The sequence below is a fragment of the Mobula birostris genome, chromosome 3, assembly GCF_030028105.1.
Source record: "Mobula birostris isolate sMobBir1 chromosome 3, sMobBir1.hap1, whole genome shotgun sequence".
Classification (NCBI taxonomy): Eukaryota; Metazoa; Chordata; class Chondrichthyes; order Myliobatiformes; family Myliobatidae; genus Mobula; species Mobula birostris.
Window position 1 is genome coordinate 138,550,012 of NC_092372.1, and position 20,402 is coordinate 138,570,413.

At 42.1% G+C, this 20,402-nt stretch overlaps 1 protein-coding gene across 3 annotated transcripts in view; it reads left to right on the forward strand.

Annotated features, from left to right (window-relative positions):
- Window positions 1–20,402, forward strand: part of dgkb (diacylglycerol kinase, beta) — a 738,504-nt gene that overhangs the window by 198,387 nt on the left and 519,715 nt on the right. For all 3 annotated transcript variants that reach the window (XM_072251979.1, XM_072251978.1, XM_072251977.1), the window contains one exon: window positions 1,909–2,028. In XM_072251979.1, the coding sequence (XP_072108080.1) occupies window positions 1,909–2,028 (120 nt within the window). The remainder of the gene's footprint in view (window positions 1–1,908; window positions 2,029–20,402) is intronic.

A 20,402-nucleotide genomic window follows, 5' to 3' on the forward strand; every position in this document is an offset into this window, starting at 1 on the left:
GTATTGTATCCACATGGCTACTTTTTCATTTCATCATCTGTTTCCCTTCACCATATCTTAATTGTGTTTGTTTCAGACTCATAAAATCACACTGCAAGGAAATGGACATTTCAAGTTGCCAAGTCTGCACTGCCCGCCGTTTATATTGTCTTTGTTTTCCCTTTGACACCACACCCTCTACACCAATTCTACCATTCACAATCACATCAGGAGGCCATTTACAGTGGTTTATTAACCTACCAACTCCTGTGTCTAGGACGTGGGAGGAAGTCAAAGCTCTCAGAGGAACCCCACTTCGTCACAGGCAGAATATGCAAACTCCATACAGCAACATCAGAGCATCAGAGGGTAGAATTGAACCTGAGTATTCAGAGCTGTGTGGCAGTGGCTGTGCCATTGTGCCAGTGGGTCTCTTCATTTTTGCATGCTCTTTTGGTAGTAGGGAGTGTCTTTTTTTTTAACTTTTTAACTGGTTGGGTTGAGTTGTTCTCCGAACTTGGCAATCCATTTGCAAACATTTCATCACCATATGAGGAGACATCATCAGTGCATTGCTCATTTGTGGAGTGTCCTCCAAATGCTAGGCCTTTGTATATTTGTCAATCAGCTGATTGGTCATCATTACGGAAACTCAATCGTGATGAAGGAACGCGGTTTCATCTCTTGATTTGTTGCATGGTGAACTCTGCGTGAGGATGCCTATGAGGTCAACAATACACCAAACAAGAAGTGATCATATGGGTTATCCTTCCATACATTTGTAATATCTCAGAAGTGATGGCCCAACTGCCACAAGAACATAGAAATTTGGTCACACATAAGCCAACAGCAACATTGAGATGAGTGCTCTGCAGCCCAAAAGAACAAACCAAGATATTGGACAAGACCAATAAGGTCTACAAAATTCAATGCGGGGACTGCAGCAAATATTATATTGGCCAAACTGCGAGAAAACTATCCAAAAGGATCCATGAACATCAACTGGCTGTGAAGTGGCATGACGAACTCTCGCTTGTCTCCACCCATGAAGATCAAGAGGGGCACAAGTTCAACCGGGCATCAGTGAAAGTCATGGCGTAAGCAAATGCACAGCGTGCAGGAGAACTCCTAGAAGCATGGTTTCCACAAGCAATTCTTTAAGCAGACATGTAGACCTCGATCCTATTTATAGGCCAATGTGGGCAAAATTCCAGACCACAATGTACAGAGTTCGCCATGCACCAAATCAGAGATGAGACCCCTTCCTATATCACAATTGAGTTTCTGTAATGACAGCCAATCAGCTGATTGATAAGTATATAAAGACCAAACATTCAGAGGACACATCACAAGTGAACAGTGCACTGATGATGTCTCCTCACATGGTGACAAAATATTTGCAAATGGATTGCCAGGATCAGAGAACAACTCAACCTAACCATCAACCAGTCAAGCTACACATTTTCTGAGATATTTCCAACTTTTTAACTATTTCATTATATAGGTTCCAAATCTGATTCTTGGAGTGGGTACCAGACCTCATAAGGAGCCCCAATCTATCTGAGCCACAAGAATGGACCAGACAAATGAAGCAATATCTACAAATGTGACTGCAGATTTTGATATGATGAATGCATTTTTCCTCATCTGCACATACTCAGTAACGATGCCCAATACGTGAAACTGCTTTAAAAGAAACAAGCTCCAATAATTAGTTTATCACATTTTCAGTATTTTGGTCAAAATTCATATGTGAAACTAATTAGTCAGAATAGCTTCAGTTCAAATCTCTGTTGCTATTTGCATATCTTTAATATGTAAGCATAAACAGGCAAGGATATCAAAATCCCCAACACTTCAGTCAGGCAGATATTTGTTGTGACAAATGATTTAATTATGCCCTTAAAGGATTTTTATATTTTGTGGTAGATTCTTCAGGAGATGATGGAAGAGATAGATTATGATCGTGATGGTACAGTGTCTCTGGAAGAATGGATTCAGGGAGGAATGACAACAATCCCTCTCCTGGTTCTCTTGGGTCTGGAAACGGTGAGTCACAAACCTGCACAAGTAATCTTAATTCCCGAGTCAGTGTTCATATGGAAAGGAATGCACCAAATTTGATACTTTAGCATTCCTGCTGTTTTCCACTGATGCCATTGACTGTGTATGACTTCTACAGTACCAGTTCTTTTCTGGTGATTTGCCCAAGCATTGATGTTTCATGAGTGAGCTTTTCAAATGAAAGTGAGTGAAGAGTGATCACATAGGACACTAGAAATGAGATAATCCTGTCCACTTTTTAACTTCATTCCAAGGAGCACCTAGGCGTACCTGTTGTAAGCCAAGGATACTGAAGCTTGTTTTCATTCATCTCTCTTCACACTCCTTTCAATGTTCAAGGATCAGTCACTCCACCAAGGTTGAGAAGCACTTCACATTTAGTCAATGCTTAGGCAGGAGAGTGCATGGATACGTGGTATGGAGGGCTATGCCCAACAGATGTGAGAATCTTGCAACCTGTGTGGATGAACAAGAACCAGAGTGGAGTGGGATGTATGGAAAGAAATGTGTAACTCAGTGGAGCAGTGTGGTCAGAATGGCATAGATTCTGTTCTATGTATCTGTGAGTTTGTATAATGCCGACACTTTGCCATGGATAAAGGCATCTCCTTGAGGCAAGGGGATCTTGGAGGTGGAGGCCATGTGCATTGGCTGGGAGGAGGGTGGTGAGGAAATTCTTTTGTATATTATATAAAAGCTAACAATGCAGATAGAAGGGAAAAGTACTTCTTGCAGAGGGCAGATAATAGATGTGGAACCTAAAGTAACAAGTAGAACCATAAAAATAATAATTATAACATTGCCAGCTGAACCATGTGCAACCTGGCATTGGTCAGACTGTCCAGGGAGTTAAATTTGTAGTGTTACGTACCCCGTAACTGGGTTGCCAAACCAGCAGAAATGGATCACTCAGTTGGAGTCTGGATTACTAGAACTAAGAAAGTTTTATTAAAGAAACAAGCAACACAGTACTGTAATCAAAAGGATAATAAATGCAACAGTTCAGCAATGATAAACACACATGTACACAGAATTAAGATAACAGGATCAATCAAGCTCTATCGTTGTCTAGGGGTAAATGACCAGTTTCAAAGTGACGCAAAGTTCAGTTCAGTTTAGTTCAGTTCAGTTCGCAGACAGTGGAGGGAAGGAGAGAAAGAGCAAAATGAATGAATATTCAAAAACGGCTTCCACACACAGACCTTCGCAGTCGGCTTTCGGTCGAGTCCTTTGTGATGTCATCTGAGGTCGCCGACCGTGACCCCTCTGTTTCCAGATGCGATCGTTTCTCTGCGGTGAACCAGGCACCCAGGCAAGGGTGGACACACACCAAGTTTCTGCCGATCGTGCCTTTCCACCCTGTGCGTCTATGGCCTGGTCCCGCAACCGGCTTTCCAAAACTTCCCACCGACTTGTGAGAGACGCACTGCTTCCAGGGTCTCGTTACCTCAGGTGTCGTGTGTGTCCTACCTTAGCGAACCTGTCCCTTTTTATCCCCCTGCTGGGGTATCGCCTGTCCATCACTTCAAACAGTTCAGGGTTCAAAGGGGGAGCCGATCTTGACAGCTCTCCTTCCCCTTCATTGACATCTCCAAATGCTGCTCCATTGTTTTCCTTATCTCTCTCTCTCTCCTGAAGACAGGTGGCAGACCAACTGCTGATTCCACTGGTGCCAGCACAGGCCAGCTAACATCTTAATCTATGTGTATTCTCGTCACACTTCCCTCCTTTAAGGATTTTTATTGGGGGATAAAAATTACAAACATGAATACATTATTTGATACACACAAATACACATCTTTATCAGCTATTTAGCTAATACAGCGAATTTGAAGTTGTCAACACCTGACAGACAGTCAGCCATCACATTTTCTGTTCCTTTTATATGTGTTATTAATAATCCCTTAGACCAGGCTCCAACTTAGCAAACTTCATAGTGGCCAAAAACACTGATGAATTGCGATCAATGTAACCTCTCATTGGGTTTCGTCCCGGACCACAATAACAAGGGTCGTCCCATTCCGACTTAGTTTTCTCTCGCAAGGGCTTAGTAGGAGGGGGAGGGGTAGTAACCGCAGAGTTATTGCAAAACTTCCTACAGTACCCCACCATCTCCAAGAGCCTTCTGAGGGTCCTCTTGTCTGTCGGGGTTGGGATGTCAGAGATAGCCCGCACTTTAGCTTGCATCGCAGCCAGCTGCCCCTGTGTCACCACGGTTCCCAGGTAAGTGACCTTAGTGTGGCTGAATTCATTTTTTTCAAGGTTCACTATCAAGCTGGCTTCAGACAGCCATATTACATTGCCAATACACACCTCTGTGTTCGTCAGCCCTTTAGTCACTGAATTACTCATTCTGTAGTGATGATGCTCGCTAGGGTAACCTAGTGTAACAGACACCACCCAACGTCCCAGTTCTTTGCATGGCCTTGGGACAATCAAACACACGTGTGCGAGTCGTTTAATTACTTCTCCTAAAGAGTCGCTTTGTTCGGGGATTAAGGGAGAGACCTTATCAGCAGAGCTGGCCGAAACAATAGCCTTCTCCCATCTGGTCGATACCATACTCATCTTTTCAAAATGTTTTTTTTCTCTTATCAGGAGACCCTAGCTTCATTGATTTCCGCGCTAACACCAACTAGGTTTGTTAGCATATCAAAAGCCTGTGACCGTCTTAGTTAGCGTCGGCCATAATCAATAACATCCTCCCTCCTGGGCAGCCGGTAAACCTCTTTCATGATTCCACCAACTGTTTCCTCCAGCATTGCAAAATGTCCACCGGGGGGGCGCCTTGTGGGCCAGGTTAAAAATCTCATCCCCATAACTCTTTTGCACCAACCCCATTCCTCATCTGCGAGTATGGTACTTGGTCTCCCTTTCTTCCTTAGCACTTCCTCCTCCACACAATAGCCTACTAGTTCCCTTGTTAATTCTGTGTCAGAGAGAGCTGTCTCTGCCAAAACCATCAGCCCCTCGTCTCGCTCCTGCGCCTGCACAAATTCTTTCCTGGCTAATGCTAAGTCTGTCTCAGCTCTCTCACTACCTCTTGTTTCACTACACTCCTTCTTTTCACTTTCTACCTCCTTCTCGTACAAGACTGGCAGAAACGTCTCAGCTAAATTTACTACGGCAGTCCCGTGATGAACCTGTGAGTCCATGGGTGGGGCCTCAATGCTGGCAGGCTGACCTGTCAATCTCACGGCTGGGAACACAATTCCCCTGGCGAGGTCATTACCGAGCAAAACTTCCACGCCTTTCATCGGTAATTCGGACCTCACCCTGATCGTGACTAGTCCAGAGACCAGGTTGCTTTGTAAGTGTATCTGGTGCAAAGGGACTGACTCTGTTCCTTCCCCAATACCTTTGACCTTGACCTCCCCAGTCTGGGTCTCTGAGCTAAACCCTAATACACTCTTCAGTATCAGTGACTGACACGCTCCCGTGTCTCTCCAGATCCGCACTGGAACTGGTTCTAACCCCTCCTTCACCGACACCAATCCGGCCGAGATAAACCTCTCGCGCCCTTCCTGAACTTTGGCAGACCTGTCCTGTCCTAGCGGTTCGTTTACCAGCTCGATACAGCCAGTCAAGATCGCCGTTTTTCCTTTTCCCGTCTCCTTCTTTGGGGCAAAGCACCTGGACGCAAAGTGTCCGACTTTCCCACAATTATAACAGACGACCCCAGGAGACTTCCTACCAGACTGCTCCCGGTCTACCTTATCCTTCTCACTCGTCCCCGGCTTACTTTCTGACTTTTCTGGCGGACTCTCCCCGCCGTCCTGACTACCCTTCTGGTAGCCTTTACTCGGGGAAAACTTCATTTTATGCGTCAACGCATACTCATCTGCTAACTTAGCAGTTGCGGCTAATGTGGCTGCCTCTTTCTCATCTAGGTAGGGTCTCATACCCTCAGGGACACAACCTTTAAACTGCTCAATCAGGATCAGCTGTAGCAGTCTGTCATAATCCCCCTCTACCCCCTTCGAGGCGCACCAACGCTCACAATATGTCTGCATCTCACGGGTAAACTCTAAATACGTGCGGTCCCACTGCTTCCTCGCATTCCGGAACCTCTGCCGGTATGCCTCCAGGACCAACTCATAAATCCTGAGGATGGCCTCTTTCACCACCTCATACCTCTGGGCATCTTCCGCGGACAAAGCTGAGTAAGCTTGTTGGGCTTTCCCTTTCAGTACACTCTGAAGCAAAACAGCCCACTTATCCCTCGGCCAGTCCTGACTTGTAGCAACTTTTTCGAAATGGAGGAAGTACCGATCCACGTCGGTATCGTCAAATGGGGGAACCAGCCTAACCTCCTGGGTCGCCCGGAACCCTCCACCTTGGTTCGGCACGGGCCCCTGCTCTGCCCTTATCTTTAACTTCTCCAGCTCGAATTCCCTTTCCCTCTGTTTCTCCTCTCGCTCCAACTGTCCCTCTCTCTCTTCTCGCTCCCATTGCCTCTCTTTCTCTTCTCTCTCCAACTGCCGTACCCGGAACTCGTGCTCGAGTCTCAGTTTTTCAAGCTGCACCTGTACCGCGTCTCCGGCAGGTTTTTCAATAGACACCACCTCCAGCTGGCCTTGGGGAAACACACCTTTAGATACATAGTGCTCTACAATAGCCCTGTGTATCTCCTCTCTCCTCATTGTCGACTTCCCCTTAGCAAGATTCAACCGTTTGGCCACAGCTACAAATTCCGATTTCCTGGCATCCTCTAATGCCTCCAAGGTCGGCGCCTTTATAATTTCCTCAGCCTCCATTTCTGCTGTTTGTCTTTTCTTTCTTTTGGGAATTTTGACCCAATCAATTTACTCCGTCCCAAATTTAGCGTTCAAGATCGCAGACGAGAACCCCACTTATGTTACGTACCCCGTAACTGGGTTGCCAAACCAGCAGAAATGGATCAGTCAGTTGGAGTCTGGATTACTAGAACTAAGAAAGTTTTATTAAAGAAACAAGCAACACAGTACTGTAATCAAAAGGATAATAAATGCAACAGTTCAGCAATGATAAACATACATGTACACAGAATTAAGATAACAGGATCAATCAAGCTCTATCGTTGTCTAGGGGTAAATGACCAGTTTCAAAGTGACGCAAAGTTCAGTTCAATTTAGTTCAGTTCAGTTCGCAGATAGTGGAGGGAAGGAGAGAGAGAGCAAAACGAATGAATATTCAAAAACGGCTTCCACACACAGACCTTCGCAGTCAGCTTTCGGGCGAATCCTTTGTGATGTCATCTGAGGTCACCGACCGTGACCCCTCCATTTCCAGATGCGATCGTTTCTCTGCGGTGAACCCGGCACCCAGGTAAGGGTGGACACACACCAGGTTCCCGCCGATCGTGCCTTTCCACCCTGTGCGTCTATGCCTGGTCCCACAACCGGCCTTCCAAAACTTCCCACCGACTTGTGAGAGACGCACCGCTTCCAGGGTCTCGTTACCTCGGGTGTCGTGTGTGTCCTACCTTAGCGAACCTGTCCCTTTTTATCCCCCTGCTGGGGTATCGCCTGTCCTTCACTTCAAACAGTTCAGGGTTCAAAGGGGGAGCCGATCTTGACAGCTCTCCTTCCCCTTCATTGACATCTCCAAATGCTGCTCCATTGTTTTCCTTATCTCTCTCTCTCTCCTGAAGACAGGTGGCAGACCAACTGCTGATCCCACTGGTGCCAGCACAGGCCAGCTAACATCTTAATCTATGTGTATTCTCGTCACAGTAGCTAAAGGCCTAGAGAGGGAGAGAGGTATATAATTATGTATGTCACCAGCCTCAGCAGTCGGGAAGAAGGTAATGGGCTTCAATCATAGTGGCACTCATAAAATGCTGGAAGAACTCAGCAGGCCAGGCTGCATCTGTGGAAAAGAGTAAACAGTCGATGTTTTGGGTCGAGACCCTTCAACAGGACTAGAAAGAACAAGGAGAAGTCAGAATAAGAAGATGGAGGGAGGGGAGGAAGTAGTACAAGGTTCACTCATAGTGAATTCATGTCCTGTCGAATTAACTATCTGGACTATATTAAGGACTGTAATCTAAATAGTTTGGATGGCTCAGTTGAGGAAACTTTATTTTTGTATCAATTAGGAAAACGAATATGCACATTTATTGACTAAACTTGAGACTTCTTTCTTAAATTTTACAATGTGAACCCACCCAAGGAGGCAGTTATTTTAGATCTAGTAATAAGTACTGAGACAAGGTTGATCAGCTGTAAAGGACTGTGCACTGCTGTGAAGGATTACAACAGAAGGTGTTTCTATCACAGACTTTCACTTCTGTCTGAAAGTGACTGAAGATGAAACCAGATCCTAAGATGTGAATACAGCCAATTATACAAGCAGTGAAGTGAGTTAACTGAGATTAATTTTTTCAGATATTTAAATAAATATTTCATAATTCTCAATTAATATAAATTCCACAAAAGAAATAAAGAAGCTATGTGTAGCTAACTAAAATTAAGTATGATATTAGAGAGAGGAAAAGTTGTAAATTTATAGAGTAAACCAGCAAGAATATAAAAACATTGTAAGGGTTTCTATAATTATGTAACAAAGGGAGCAGGAGAAATAAATACTAGTCTTTTAGAAACTAAAACAATAAAATTAATAGTAATGACTAATTAATGAGGAATCGGTTATATCTGATTTCACTGTTAGAAAACCTGACACAGCAAAAATGATGGGTAGCCGGGGCAAGAAAAGTGAGAAGCCTAAAATAATTAATATCACTGGAGATCAAATATGAGACAAATTAATGGCACTAAAGGTCAGCAAATCCCCTGGTCCTAGTGGTCTGCATTCCCTGGTATGAAAAGAAGTGTCTATCTTCACAGTTGATGCTTTAGTTGCAATCTTGCAAATTTTCAGGATTCTGGAATGATTTTTGTAGATTGGAAAACTGCAAGTGTTTGTTTAAGAAAGGATAGAGGGAAAACAGAATTACAGGGCAGCAACAGTAACTTAAGTTTATTAGAAAACTTCTGGAATCTATTGAAGGAGTGATTAACAGAACAGTTTGAGATGGTAAAATGACTAGATAAGTTTATCAAAAGAAAATTCTTGATTGTCAAATTTACTGCAATTTGATTAAGGATGTGGTTAACAGAATAGATCAATAAAAACAGTAAATGTAACATTTTTAGATTTCCAAAAGACATTTGATAAAGTGACACAGATGGTTACTGCTCAAGTGGTTATGGAGTGTGAGGTATATTCAGCATAGAAAATCATAACCAGTCTGGATAAACAAGTCACTTTGATCTGTTCACTAAGGTACCTACAGCACGTTAGATTTAGTATAAGTCTAGCAGGTCCATTTATGGGATAGAAAGGAGTAGCTGAGAGAGAAAGATAAATAGAAAGGTAAATTATGTGTTTTTATTTAATTATTTTTGTTTCATTGATTTAAATTGTTTAAAAGTGTTTTATGATTTCTTTCTTTTTTAATTCATTTTACTTAGAGACATTTATAAACATTCACCATCTTGACATTCTAAAACTTTGGATGTGTGAGTTCTGAGAATCTTAATTACCCTTTGTGTGGAACTTAAATTGTTGCCTCCTCAAACTGCATTGACAGAATATTGGAATCTGTAATTAACAAAAAAAAATAGCTAGATATTAATTAAATCTTAATGCAACCAAACTAAGTCAGGTCAAACCTGCTGGAGATCTTCAAGGAAGTTCTAGGCAGAGGCAAAAGAGGGGGAACCTGTCGATTTGGATTTCCAGAAGGCATTTCACAAGGTGCCACATAAAAGACTGTAGCAAAAGGTAAGAGCTGAGTGGGAGATATACTACATGTTAAAATGAATAGAAAATTAGTCATCACATTGAAGACAGTTTCAAAAATTGATTTTTTTCAGTCTTGTAGAATATAAGATCAGTTCTTAGACATCAATTATTTATAATTTACATTAATGACTTAGCTGAGTGTGTTTGGTATCCAAGTTTGAGAATGGTACATAAATAGATGGAAGGACATGTAATGATGTGGATATTTGTAATCTCCAGCAAGATATCGATAGGAATTCCAGAATCATCATTTCAGAATTAGCATTGAATTACAGAGTAATATTGCACAGAGACACGACTTAGCCTCTGGAGTTCAACCACACACTTACAGCAGACTCACATTAATCCCATATTTTATTTTCCCCACATACTTGTCAAATGGGGTTTAATATAGGAATGAATGAGGTCAGGCATCTTGTTATAAGGAATAAAAAAAAAACAGACCACTATCTAAATGGAGAAAGACTGCATTTTAATGGAATACAAAGGGGTCGAGATATTTTTATACACTCAAAAACAAGTTCAGCACATAATTAAGAAGTCAAAATTCATCCTGGTCTTTAAGACAAGGGGCATGAAATTTAATCTTAGAAAAGTATTACTAAAATTTTTCATGTTAATAGTGTAATTGCATCTGGAGTCCTGAATATACTGTTAATATAGGCATGGATATATTAGCAATGAAGGCAACCCAGAAGAGATTCGTGTGATTAATTCTTGGGATGCAAAGGTATCCTGGTATTAATGGCTAAAGAAAATGGACTGGTATTCTTTGGAAACTACAGACATTAAGTGTATGCTTACTAAAGATGCAAGATTTTAAAGGTGGCATGATAGGGCAGATGTTGAGGTGTTTACTTTAGTTGAAAAGACTTGAATGAGGAGGTATGGTTCCAATCTAAAATTGAGGTATGTATGAACTTCTTGCAGAGGGTGATGAACATAGGAATTCCCTAACCTGGAAGGTTGTTGTTACATCAAAAGGTACTCAGATTCAGCTCAGATAGGCAGAAAGACACAAACTACAATTATCTGCTTCAAACTACAAAACTACGTTTACTAGGACAGAGCAGAGCAAACATTAAAATCTAGGCCTCTTACTCCAGCACACCTCCCACTTGATCTGTGGCACTGTTCACAACCCACCTGTTTGTGAGGCCTTGAAGAACTACTCTAAGCCCCCCGACTGCTCTACTTTGAGACCCTCTTGACTGATAAATCCTGCAGTAAAGTAAACCAATACATAACACCAACTCAATCGACCAAATCAGAACCAATCATCCCTTGTCACCACTTTTCATGAGCCCCACCCCTGTGTTCACCTAACTTTTATGTTCCCACAGTTGTTCCCATGGTTGTATCTCATGGTTATCTTCCCATAGTAGTAATCAAAGATCCTGCAGCCAGTTCACGTACACTCAAGGCAGTGGTGGTAAGATATTTGATATGCACAAAGATTAACCCTTTACAATACTAAATGAGACTAAAGACAACTTTTTTTTCTTAATGCCTTCAGATATAGCTGAGCATCACATCCGTTAGTGGATTCCCATGTATTATTTGTGTTATGTTTGTTGTACTGGGAATGCGAGTGGCCGTGAATAACACACATGAAGACAGAGGTGAGGAACAAACATGCTGCTGTTTATTTTGCTTGTAAGTCATCTGCCCAAATCTTATTACATTCAGTATGTAACACGCAGGGAAGCCTGATAGCAGCCCATAAAGGTCAAAACATACTGAAGACCATAAGACCATAAGATATATGGGCAGAATTATGCTATTTGGCCATCTCAGTCCCAATCTCCTGCCTTCTCCCAGTATCCCTCCATGCCCTGACAAATCAAGAACCTGCTAACCTCTGCCTTAAATATGCATGAACACTTGGCCTCCACAGCTACCTGTGGCAAACAACTTCACAGTTTCACCACTCTCTGGATAAAGAAATCCCTCCTCATCTGATTTCTAAAAGATGCCCTTCTATTCTAAAGCTGTGTCCTCTTGTCTTAAACTCTCCCACCGTAGGAAGTATCCTCTCTATATCCACTCTATCAAAGCTTTTCACCATTTGATAGACTTCCATAAGCTCACCCCTCATTCTTCTGAATTCCAATGAATGCAGTCAAATGCTGTTCATATGACAAGCATTCAATCCTGCAATCATTTTCATGAACCTCTTTTGAAACCTCTCCAGTTTCAGCATAGCCTTTCTAAGATAAGGGGCCCAAAACTGCTCACAATACTCGAAGTGTGGCTTTACCAGTGCTTTTAAAGTCTCAACATTACATCCTTGCTCTTACATTCTAGTCATCTTGAAATGAATGCTAACATTTCATTTGTCTTCATCATCACAGACTTAACCTGCAAATTAAACTTCAGGGAATCCTGCACAAGAACTCCCAAAGTCCCTTTGTACCTCCATGTTTTTTTTTGTATTTTCTCTCCATTTAAAAAATAGTCAACCCTTTCATTTCTTCTACCAAAGTGCATGACCATACACTTCCCGACATTGTATTCCATCTGCCTTTTTTTGCCCATTGTCCTCATCTGTCTTAAGTCCTTCTGTACCCTTCTATTTCCTCAAAACCACCTGCTTCTCCACCGATTTTCAAATTGTCTGCAAACTTTGCAACAAAGGCATCAATTCCATCATCCAAATCATTGATATATAATGTAAAAAGACTGAACCCTACACAGACCCCCGTGGAACACCACTAGTCACTGGCAGCCAAACAAGAAAGGCTCCCTTTGTTCTCACTCTTTGCCTCCTACCAGACAGTCACTGCTTTATCCATGCAGAATCTTTTCTGTAATACTATGGCTCATATCTTGTCAGCCAGCCTCATGTGTGGCATCTTGTCAAAGGCCTTCTGAAAATCCAAGTGCACATCAACCGATTCTCCTTTGTCTGTCCTGCTTGTTATTTCTTCAAACAATTTCAACAAATTTGTCAGGCAAGATGTTCCCTTGAGGCAGTCATGCTGACTAAAGCCTATTTTATCATGTGCCTCCAAGTGCACTGAGACCTCATACTTAATAATGGAATCCAACAGCTTCCCAACCACTGAAGTCAGATTAATGGCCTGTAGTTTCCTTTCTTCTGCCTCTCTCCCTTCTTGATGAGTGGCATGACATTTGCAATTTTCCACTCTTCTGGAATCATTCCAGAAACTAGTATTTCTTGAAAGATCATCACTAATGCCTCCAAAATCTCTTCAGCCACCTCTTTCAGAACCCTGGGATGTACACCATCTGATCAAGGTGACTTATTTACCTTCAAACCTTTCAGTTTTCCAAGAACCTTCTTTCTAGTTATGGTAACTTCACCTACTTCATGACCCCTGACACCTGGAACTACAACTATACTATTAGTCTCTTCCACAGTGAAGACTGATGCAAAATACTTATTCAGTTCATCTGACATTTCATTGTCCCCCATTACTACCTCTCCAGCATCATTTTTCAGTGGTTCGATATCCTCTCCTACCTCTCTTTTACACTTTATGTATCTGAAGAAACTTTTGGCATCCTCTTTAATATTATTGGCTGGCTTAGATTCATGTTCCTTCTTTACCTTAATTACTTTTTTTGTTGCTTACTGTGGGTTTTTAGAAGCTTCCCAATCCTCTAACTTCTCACTAATTTTTGCTCTATTATATGCCCTCTTTGGCTTTTATATTGGCTTTGACTTCTCTTGTTAGCCACGGTTGTGTCATCTTTCCTTAGAATGCTTCTTGCTCTTTGGGATGTATATTTCCTGTGGCTTTCAAATTGCTTCTGGAAATCCCAGCCATTGCTGCCCTGCCATCATACCTGTCAGTGATTTTTTTCCAATCTATTCTGGACAACTCCTCTCTCATGCCTCTGTAATACCCTTTCCTCCAATGTAATACTGATACATGAATACATAATACATCCCTCACCCCATACTTTCAAGGTTTCCTTCCCCTTCCCATCCACAGATCAACTGCTGATCTATTAACATTCAATGGAGTAAACACTTCTCGGGCTTCCAACTGGGTACAGGTATCAATTACAACCGACGTTTCGATGACCAACTCTGCCATCTTCTTCAGCAATGATGCTTGGGCAAGTCTTGTGTTGTATTTATTCCTCCTGTATTCCATCAGTCCTCATCCAATCAGTGTCCGCTCTTCCACGTTGTATCCCAAAAGCCATTGGTGTGGCACAGTAGTTTTGTGCTGTTGAGGTCAATCCTGTGGTCATTGTGAATGCAGTGTTCTGCTACACTGATTTCTCTGGATAACCCGGCAATAGCCATAGGATTGACTTCGACGGCACCACCTGGTAAAGGAACCCATTGAAATAAAATTAGAGGAAAAAAATTTAACAAAAATGAAGGCCTCGCTCTAAGTAAGAACTGCAATTCAATTGTAAAGCTGGGTGAGCAGAAACCTGATTGGATGAGGACTAACCAATCAGGAGGGATGGAATGTGGGGTTATATATACATACCACCAGACTAGACTTGCCCAGGGATAATTCCTGAAGAAGATGGCAGGGCTTGTCATTGAAAAATTGTTCATAATCTATACCTGTACATGGCTTGACGCCCAAGAAGAGTTTATTCATAATATACGCCAGGAAAACACTAGATCTTTTTTCATTCAATGGAATAATCATCAAATTCAATGATCAACAAAAAAACATTTTTTTCTGTAAGCTAAGGAAAGAGGTAGACTGTCTCTTTTCCCTGCAATAACCCTGGAGATTATTTTGCTCAGGTGCTGAGGGTTAGTCACTAAACTAGACAGTCAATCTGCCTGGAGCCCGTCTATGAGGGTTCTGGCAACCCAAAGATGATGCCAAAGTAATTTTATCTCTTGGTGGTGTATGTCTAGATCTTGGCTTGGGTAAGCATTGTCAGTGGGGGCACGTCAGAAAGCAGAGGTGATGGAGGAAGCACTGGCTGTGTCATTTGATCTGGCAGTCATTGTCTCAGAATCCTGTCCCATTTCTACAACTGGATCTGGTTTGGTCAGTTTGTGTTGGTTTTCAGTGGCCTCAGAAGTAGGCAATAGCTGATCAACATGCCCTGTCTGGGTGTTGTGGTTATTGGTTTCCACTGTGTATAACACAGGACCAGTTTGTGGTTACCACCATCACAGGTATCTACTAGTTCTAGAGATATAGTTCCGGGCAAGTACTCTCTTGCCAGCTGTGAAACTTCTGTACTGCACTTTAGCACATCTCTCTGCTTGGGTTTTCTAGTCATTTAGTATAATCTGTTTTGTATTTGGGGTCTGAGGAGGTCGAGCCAGGTACAAAGCTGTCTTTTCATGACTGCAGTGGCAGGAACCATTTTGGTGGTGGTGTGAGGTGTGCTGTGCTATGTCAACAAGAAGGTGCTCAGACGCTGGTTGAGGGATCCACTTCCCAATGAAGTCTCGAGGACTTCTTTGATTGTTTGTATAAATCATTCAGCAAAGCCATTAGTAGCTGGATAATATGGTGCTGACTTTATATGCTGAATACCATTTGCTTCCATAAGTGCCTTGTACTCTTCAGTGAGGAGTTGTGGGCCATTGTCACTTACAAGCTGTTGAGGAAGCCCAAAAGAACTAAAGATGAAATGTAGTTCTTCAGTGCATTTTCAGATGTAGTGCTCTTCATGATGGCATCCTCAGGCAATTTGCTGTGTCTGTCTAAGAACACGTGGCCTCTTACAGGTCCTGCAAAATCTATGTGGATCCTCTGTCATAATTCTTCAGGTTATTACCATGGTTGCAAAGGAGTAAGTTGAGCAACATTTTTCACTTGCTGAAAATGTGCCCATGCTTTGGCCTTCTCTTTAATGGTAATGTCCATTCCTGATTGAGTGCAATTTACTTCAAGCACATAATGCCCCTGTGTCCCTCATGCAGCTTGTCAAGTACTTGCTTTCTTAACAATCGTCATCATCGTCGTGGCTATCCCTCAAGGTCGAGGATGATGGTCTTCGTTCTGTCGATCGGGTGGCCCACAGAGCGAAGACGCCTGTGCATGTATTTGTTTAACATGTACTTGATGTTGCACTCCAAGAAGCACACAATACTTCACAAATCAACTAACTGATTCCAATGGCATGGAAGCCACGACGACTGGAGCTGATGGATTTGTTGCAGCCTTCATCTGCCTTCACAGCCGTTGAGTTCGAAGTAACTTCGTCTGCCTGTTCCACCATTGAGGTCTTGGTTGGATTGTTCTTTGTCAGGGACCTCACCCTCGACCTTACCGCCATGGGTGACACTACCAGGAGCATCGCTCCAGACGGCATCACTCTCGGGATCTCAGGACCACACAAGCTTCTCCACCACACCAAGGTGACGATCCACGGAGAAGTCTTAACAATGGAGAAATGACAACACAACAGCCCCATGGTAGACATCCTGATTGGACTGTGAGCTCCTTCCATCCAGCCTGGTATGGTTTCAATTCTATAGTTGGCTCTCCTTTACATTCATGAGTTACCATGTCCACCACTTTAGATAGAACAGGGTCAGCATATGTGTCTTTCTGGATTTGCACTGCAGTTATTGGAGCTGTAGGTACTTCCTTGAAGTAAAAGCTCTCTTTCGGAGATGACTCGAGCTGTAACAGGGAAGTTTGGATAGACCATCAGCATTCGAATTAGGCTCAGACTTCCTGTACCTTATATTGCACTAATATACAGAGAGTACGAGAGCCCAATGTTGCATTTGACTTGCAGCCAGAGAAGGAACACCCACATACCACATGTAGACCAGAAGTTGATGTCAAGAGGTGCTGATCTGACAGGAGTGTAAATCGTCGACCGAAGAGGAATTGATGGATTTTCTTAACTTCAGAGACAATTGCAAACATTTTCCATTCAATCTGGGCATAGTGGCATTTTGTCTTGCTTAATATTCTTGATGCAAAAGCAATTGGATACACTTCACCAGAGATCATAATGTGTGAGATAACTGCCCCCTCACCATAGGGTGATGCATCGCAGGCCAACTGAATGGGCAATGATGGGTTGAAGTATATGAGTGCTTCAGATTGTGACAAAGTTGTTCTGACAGTTTTAAAAGCCTCTTCACAGCGATCTGTGCACTGACAGTAATGTTCATTTATTTAAAAGCTCATGAAGTGGTTTCAGCAGGCTAGCCGGGTTAGGAACAAATCTTGCATAGTACGTTGGTAGCTGAAAGAAAGATCTTATTTGACTTAAATTTTATGGCATTATTTGTGGTTCTGGGAAGCCTGGTACCACATATGAGAGTTGGAGACGTGAGGAACAAATGTACTGCTGTTTATTTATTTGTAAGTCATCTACCCAGAAAACTCTCTCACATTACCTTCAGCCTGTAATGTGTAGGGAAGTTGTAAAGCAATCTGTTACGGTCAAAATATACATGAATACGTAACGTATCTCTCCCCCATAATTTTTATAGATTTCTCCCCCTTCCCATACACAGAACAGCAGCTGAACTATTAACACTCAATGGAATAATAATCAAATACAACCAACAACAAAAAACATTTTTTTCTAATATAGAGAAAGAGATAGACTGCCTCTATTCCTGGACATAACCCTGGGGATTATTCTGCCCCATGTGCTGGCAGTTAGTCACTAAATTAAACATACAATCTGTCTGCAGGCTTCCAGTTCCTGTGAGGGTACGGAGAACCTGGGGATGATGGCAAGGTCATTTTTTTCTCTTGGTGGTGTATGTCTAAATCTTGGCTAGGCTATTGCATTGTCAGTGGGGGGCACCCCAGAAAGCACAGGTGATGGGTGACAAATGATCTTGCTGATTAAGGAGTGGCTGTTTTGTCCATATTGAAGAACTCAATGAAGTCAAAGTTCAGGCAGGACTATTTAGTATGGGAATCACATCATCTCCACTCATCAAAAATGCATTTCCCATCACCACAAACTCTCCTAAAGTGCATTTCCTTGTAGCGTCATTCATTTCCTTCTCTAGCATCTCTGTCATGTAAGTCTTTTTCTCTACCACCCGATCAAAGGTCCTTGATGTTATTATGCGCCTGATTCCAATTCTCCACTGGCAACTCAATCCGTAAATATTTTCGTTCTTTTTGTTTTCCAATGGACTTCCAAATCATTGACTATTGGAGGAATTGGTCACATGACAACCATCACCAAACTTTCAGTGCTGAGGACTGAGTATAACATCAAGAAGTGGTAGATGGAATACCATGTCGGGATGTGTATGGTCATTTGAAAGGGTTGACTATTTTCTAAATGGAGAGAAAATTTAAAAAGCTGGGGTGCAAGGAGACTTGGCAGTGCTTGTGCAAGATTCACCAAAGGCTAATTTGCACGTGCTGAGGCGGGCAAATGCAATGTTAGCATTCATTTCTAGAGGACTAGAATATAAAAAAAAGGATATAATGATGAGACTTATAAGGCTCTGGTGAGGCCTCACCTGGAGTATTGTGAGCAGTTTTGGAACCCTTATCTTTGAAAGGATATGGTAAAACTGAAGAGGGTTCGAAGGAGAATCACAAAAAATTATTGAAGTATTGAATGGCTTGTCATATGAAGAATATTTGATAGCCTTGATCCTGTATTCATTAGAATTCAGAAGAATGATGGGTGACCTAATTGAAACCTATTGAATGGTGAAAGACCTTGTTAAGTGGATGTGGAGAGGATGTTTCCTTTGGTGGTACTGTCTAAGACTCAGAATAGAAGGGCATCCTTTTAGAATGATGAGTAGTAGGAATTTCTTTAGCCAGAGAGTAGTGAAACTATGGAACTTGTTGCCACAACCAGCTGTAGAGGCCAAGATTGATATGTTCTTAATTGGTCAGGGCTTGAAGGTATCTGAGGAGAAGGCAGGAGATTGGGGTTGAGAAGAAAAATGGATCAGTCATGATGAAATGGTGGAGCAGACTCGATGGGCCATATGGCTTAATTCTGCGACTATATCTTATGGCTATATGGTCTTTGTTCTCTCTTGTGGATCTGCAGTTCTTCGGTTGAGAACTGCTCTCTCCAAATCTGAAGCATAGTTCTTTTTTGTTCATCCAGTTGCCAACTCTTGCCAAAACGGGTTTGCAAGGATGCATGCCACTTTTCAGTGTCCCAGATGCCTTCACTGTCATATTTTTTCAAGAGACATACTCGTCTCTGCTTTGCATATGTGTACTCTCTGATTTTTAGAAGATTTTCTTTGTATCATCGAAAGGGTTTCTTCATGCCACACATTTTTATTGTATCATTTAATTGATCTTCTTCTTCAATCCATTCTATTTTATCCTTGCTGCCACCAAGGCTCAGCAGCTGCCTGTAAAGCTTCACTAAGATCCCAGGCTTAACAGCGATTCCCTTCATATGGCCTAGTTCTCCATTGACTACTTCGACATGTTTCTCCAACACCTCTTGCAGACCAGTGCTCCTGCCAATCAAGTGCACTTCATTCCAATTGAGTTTGATCTATGCTCCAACCACGATAGGCCCAGAAGCTCCGAATAACTATCTTTAAAAATGTGCAGTGGAATTTTCTCTCTCTCTCTTGGTTAATCTCCACTGTAACATATACAGTTCCCCTCACTGGAACAACCTCACCGGTGTAAGTCTTTAGAGTCAACCTTGCCCTGTCTGGGGTGAGATGCTGCAATTTCTCCTTGTGGACTGTCCCTGACACCAATGATACTGCAGCATCTGTGTCTACCTGCATCCTCAACAATGTCACTATCCAACCACATGGTCATCCAATAGCCATCTTTGTGTCCTGAAATAGATAAAACTCACAAAACTTCTTCAACCACAGAGCAAGAGCCACCTAGTCTGTCCTCAGTATGCTCTACCTTGTTCACATTTCTTTTTGTTTTTAAAAAGTTATTTTTCTTTATTACAGTGTTTTTTTGTTGACAGTATCTTTCTACTTTTATAGGCATGTTTAATATGTCCCTTTTAGTCACATGTTGGCAATCTTTTGTTGAATGCCCAGTTTTGCCACAATGATAATGTTGATTGTCAATGTATCTCATTCTAAAAGTCAGTGGAAACTTTATGAACTTGGGAAGTTGCACTTAATATCTGTGCTTCTTTAGCTGCCACCTCCATGGATGTATAGATTTCAATTGCCTTCTGTAATGTTATTCTGTCTTCTGTAAGCAAATGTTTCTGAATTGCCTCACTACACCACATACGAGTCTATCATATACCGTGCTTTTCAGTGACTGCCCAAAATCAGTGTTCAGGCAGTTGCTTCATTACCACCATAAACTGTGAAATAGACTTGCTTTCCTCTTGATTCCTTTCATTAAACTTAAACCACTCAGCAATACTCAAAGTTTTAATGAATAATGTTCCTTGAAGACTTTAACTGTCTCCTCACAAGACTTATTGCCAAGCTTAGCAAATTGCACTAGACTGTGTAATAAATTAAACATTTTTGCACCCATCACAGTCAGAAAAGTTGGAACATGAATAGCATCTGAAATTTGATTTGCCTGTGCAAAATATTTAATCTTTCAGTATATGAACTCCATTGCTCTGTCGTTTTGTTATATAGCCCATACTTCCAAACATTGTCGTCACTTTCAAACTCAATCACAGTCCAGAAACGATAG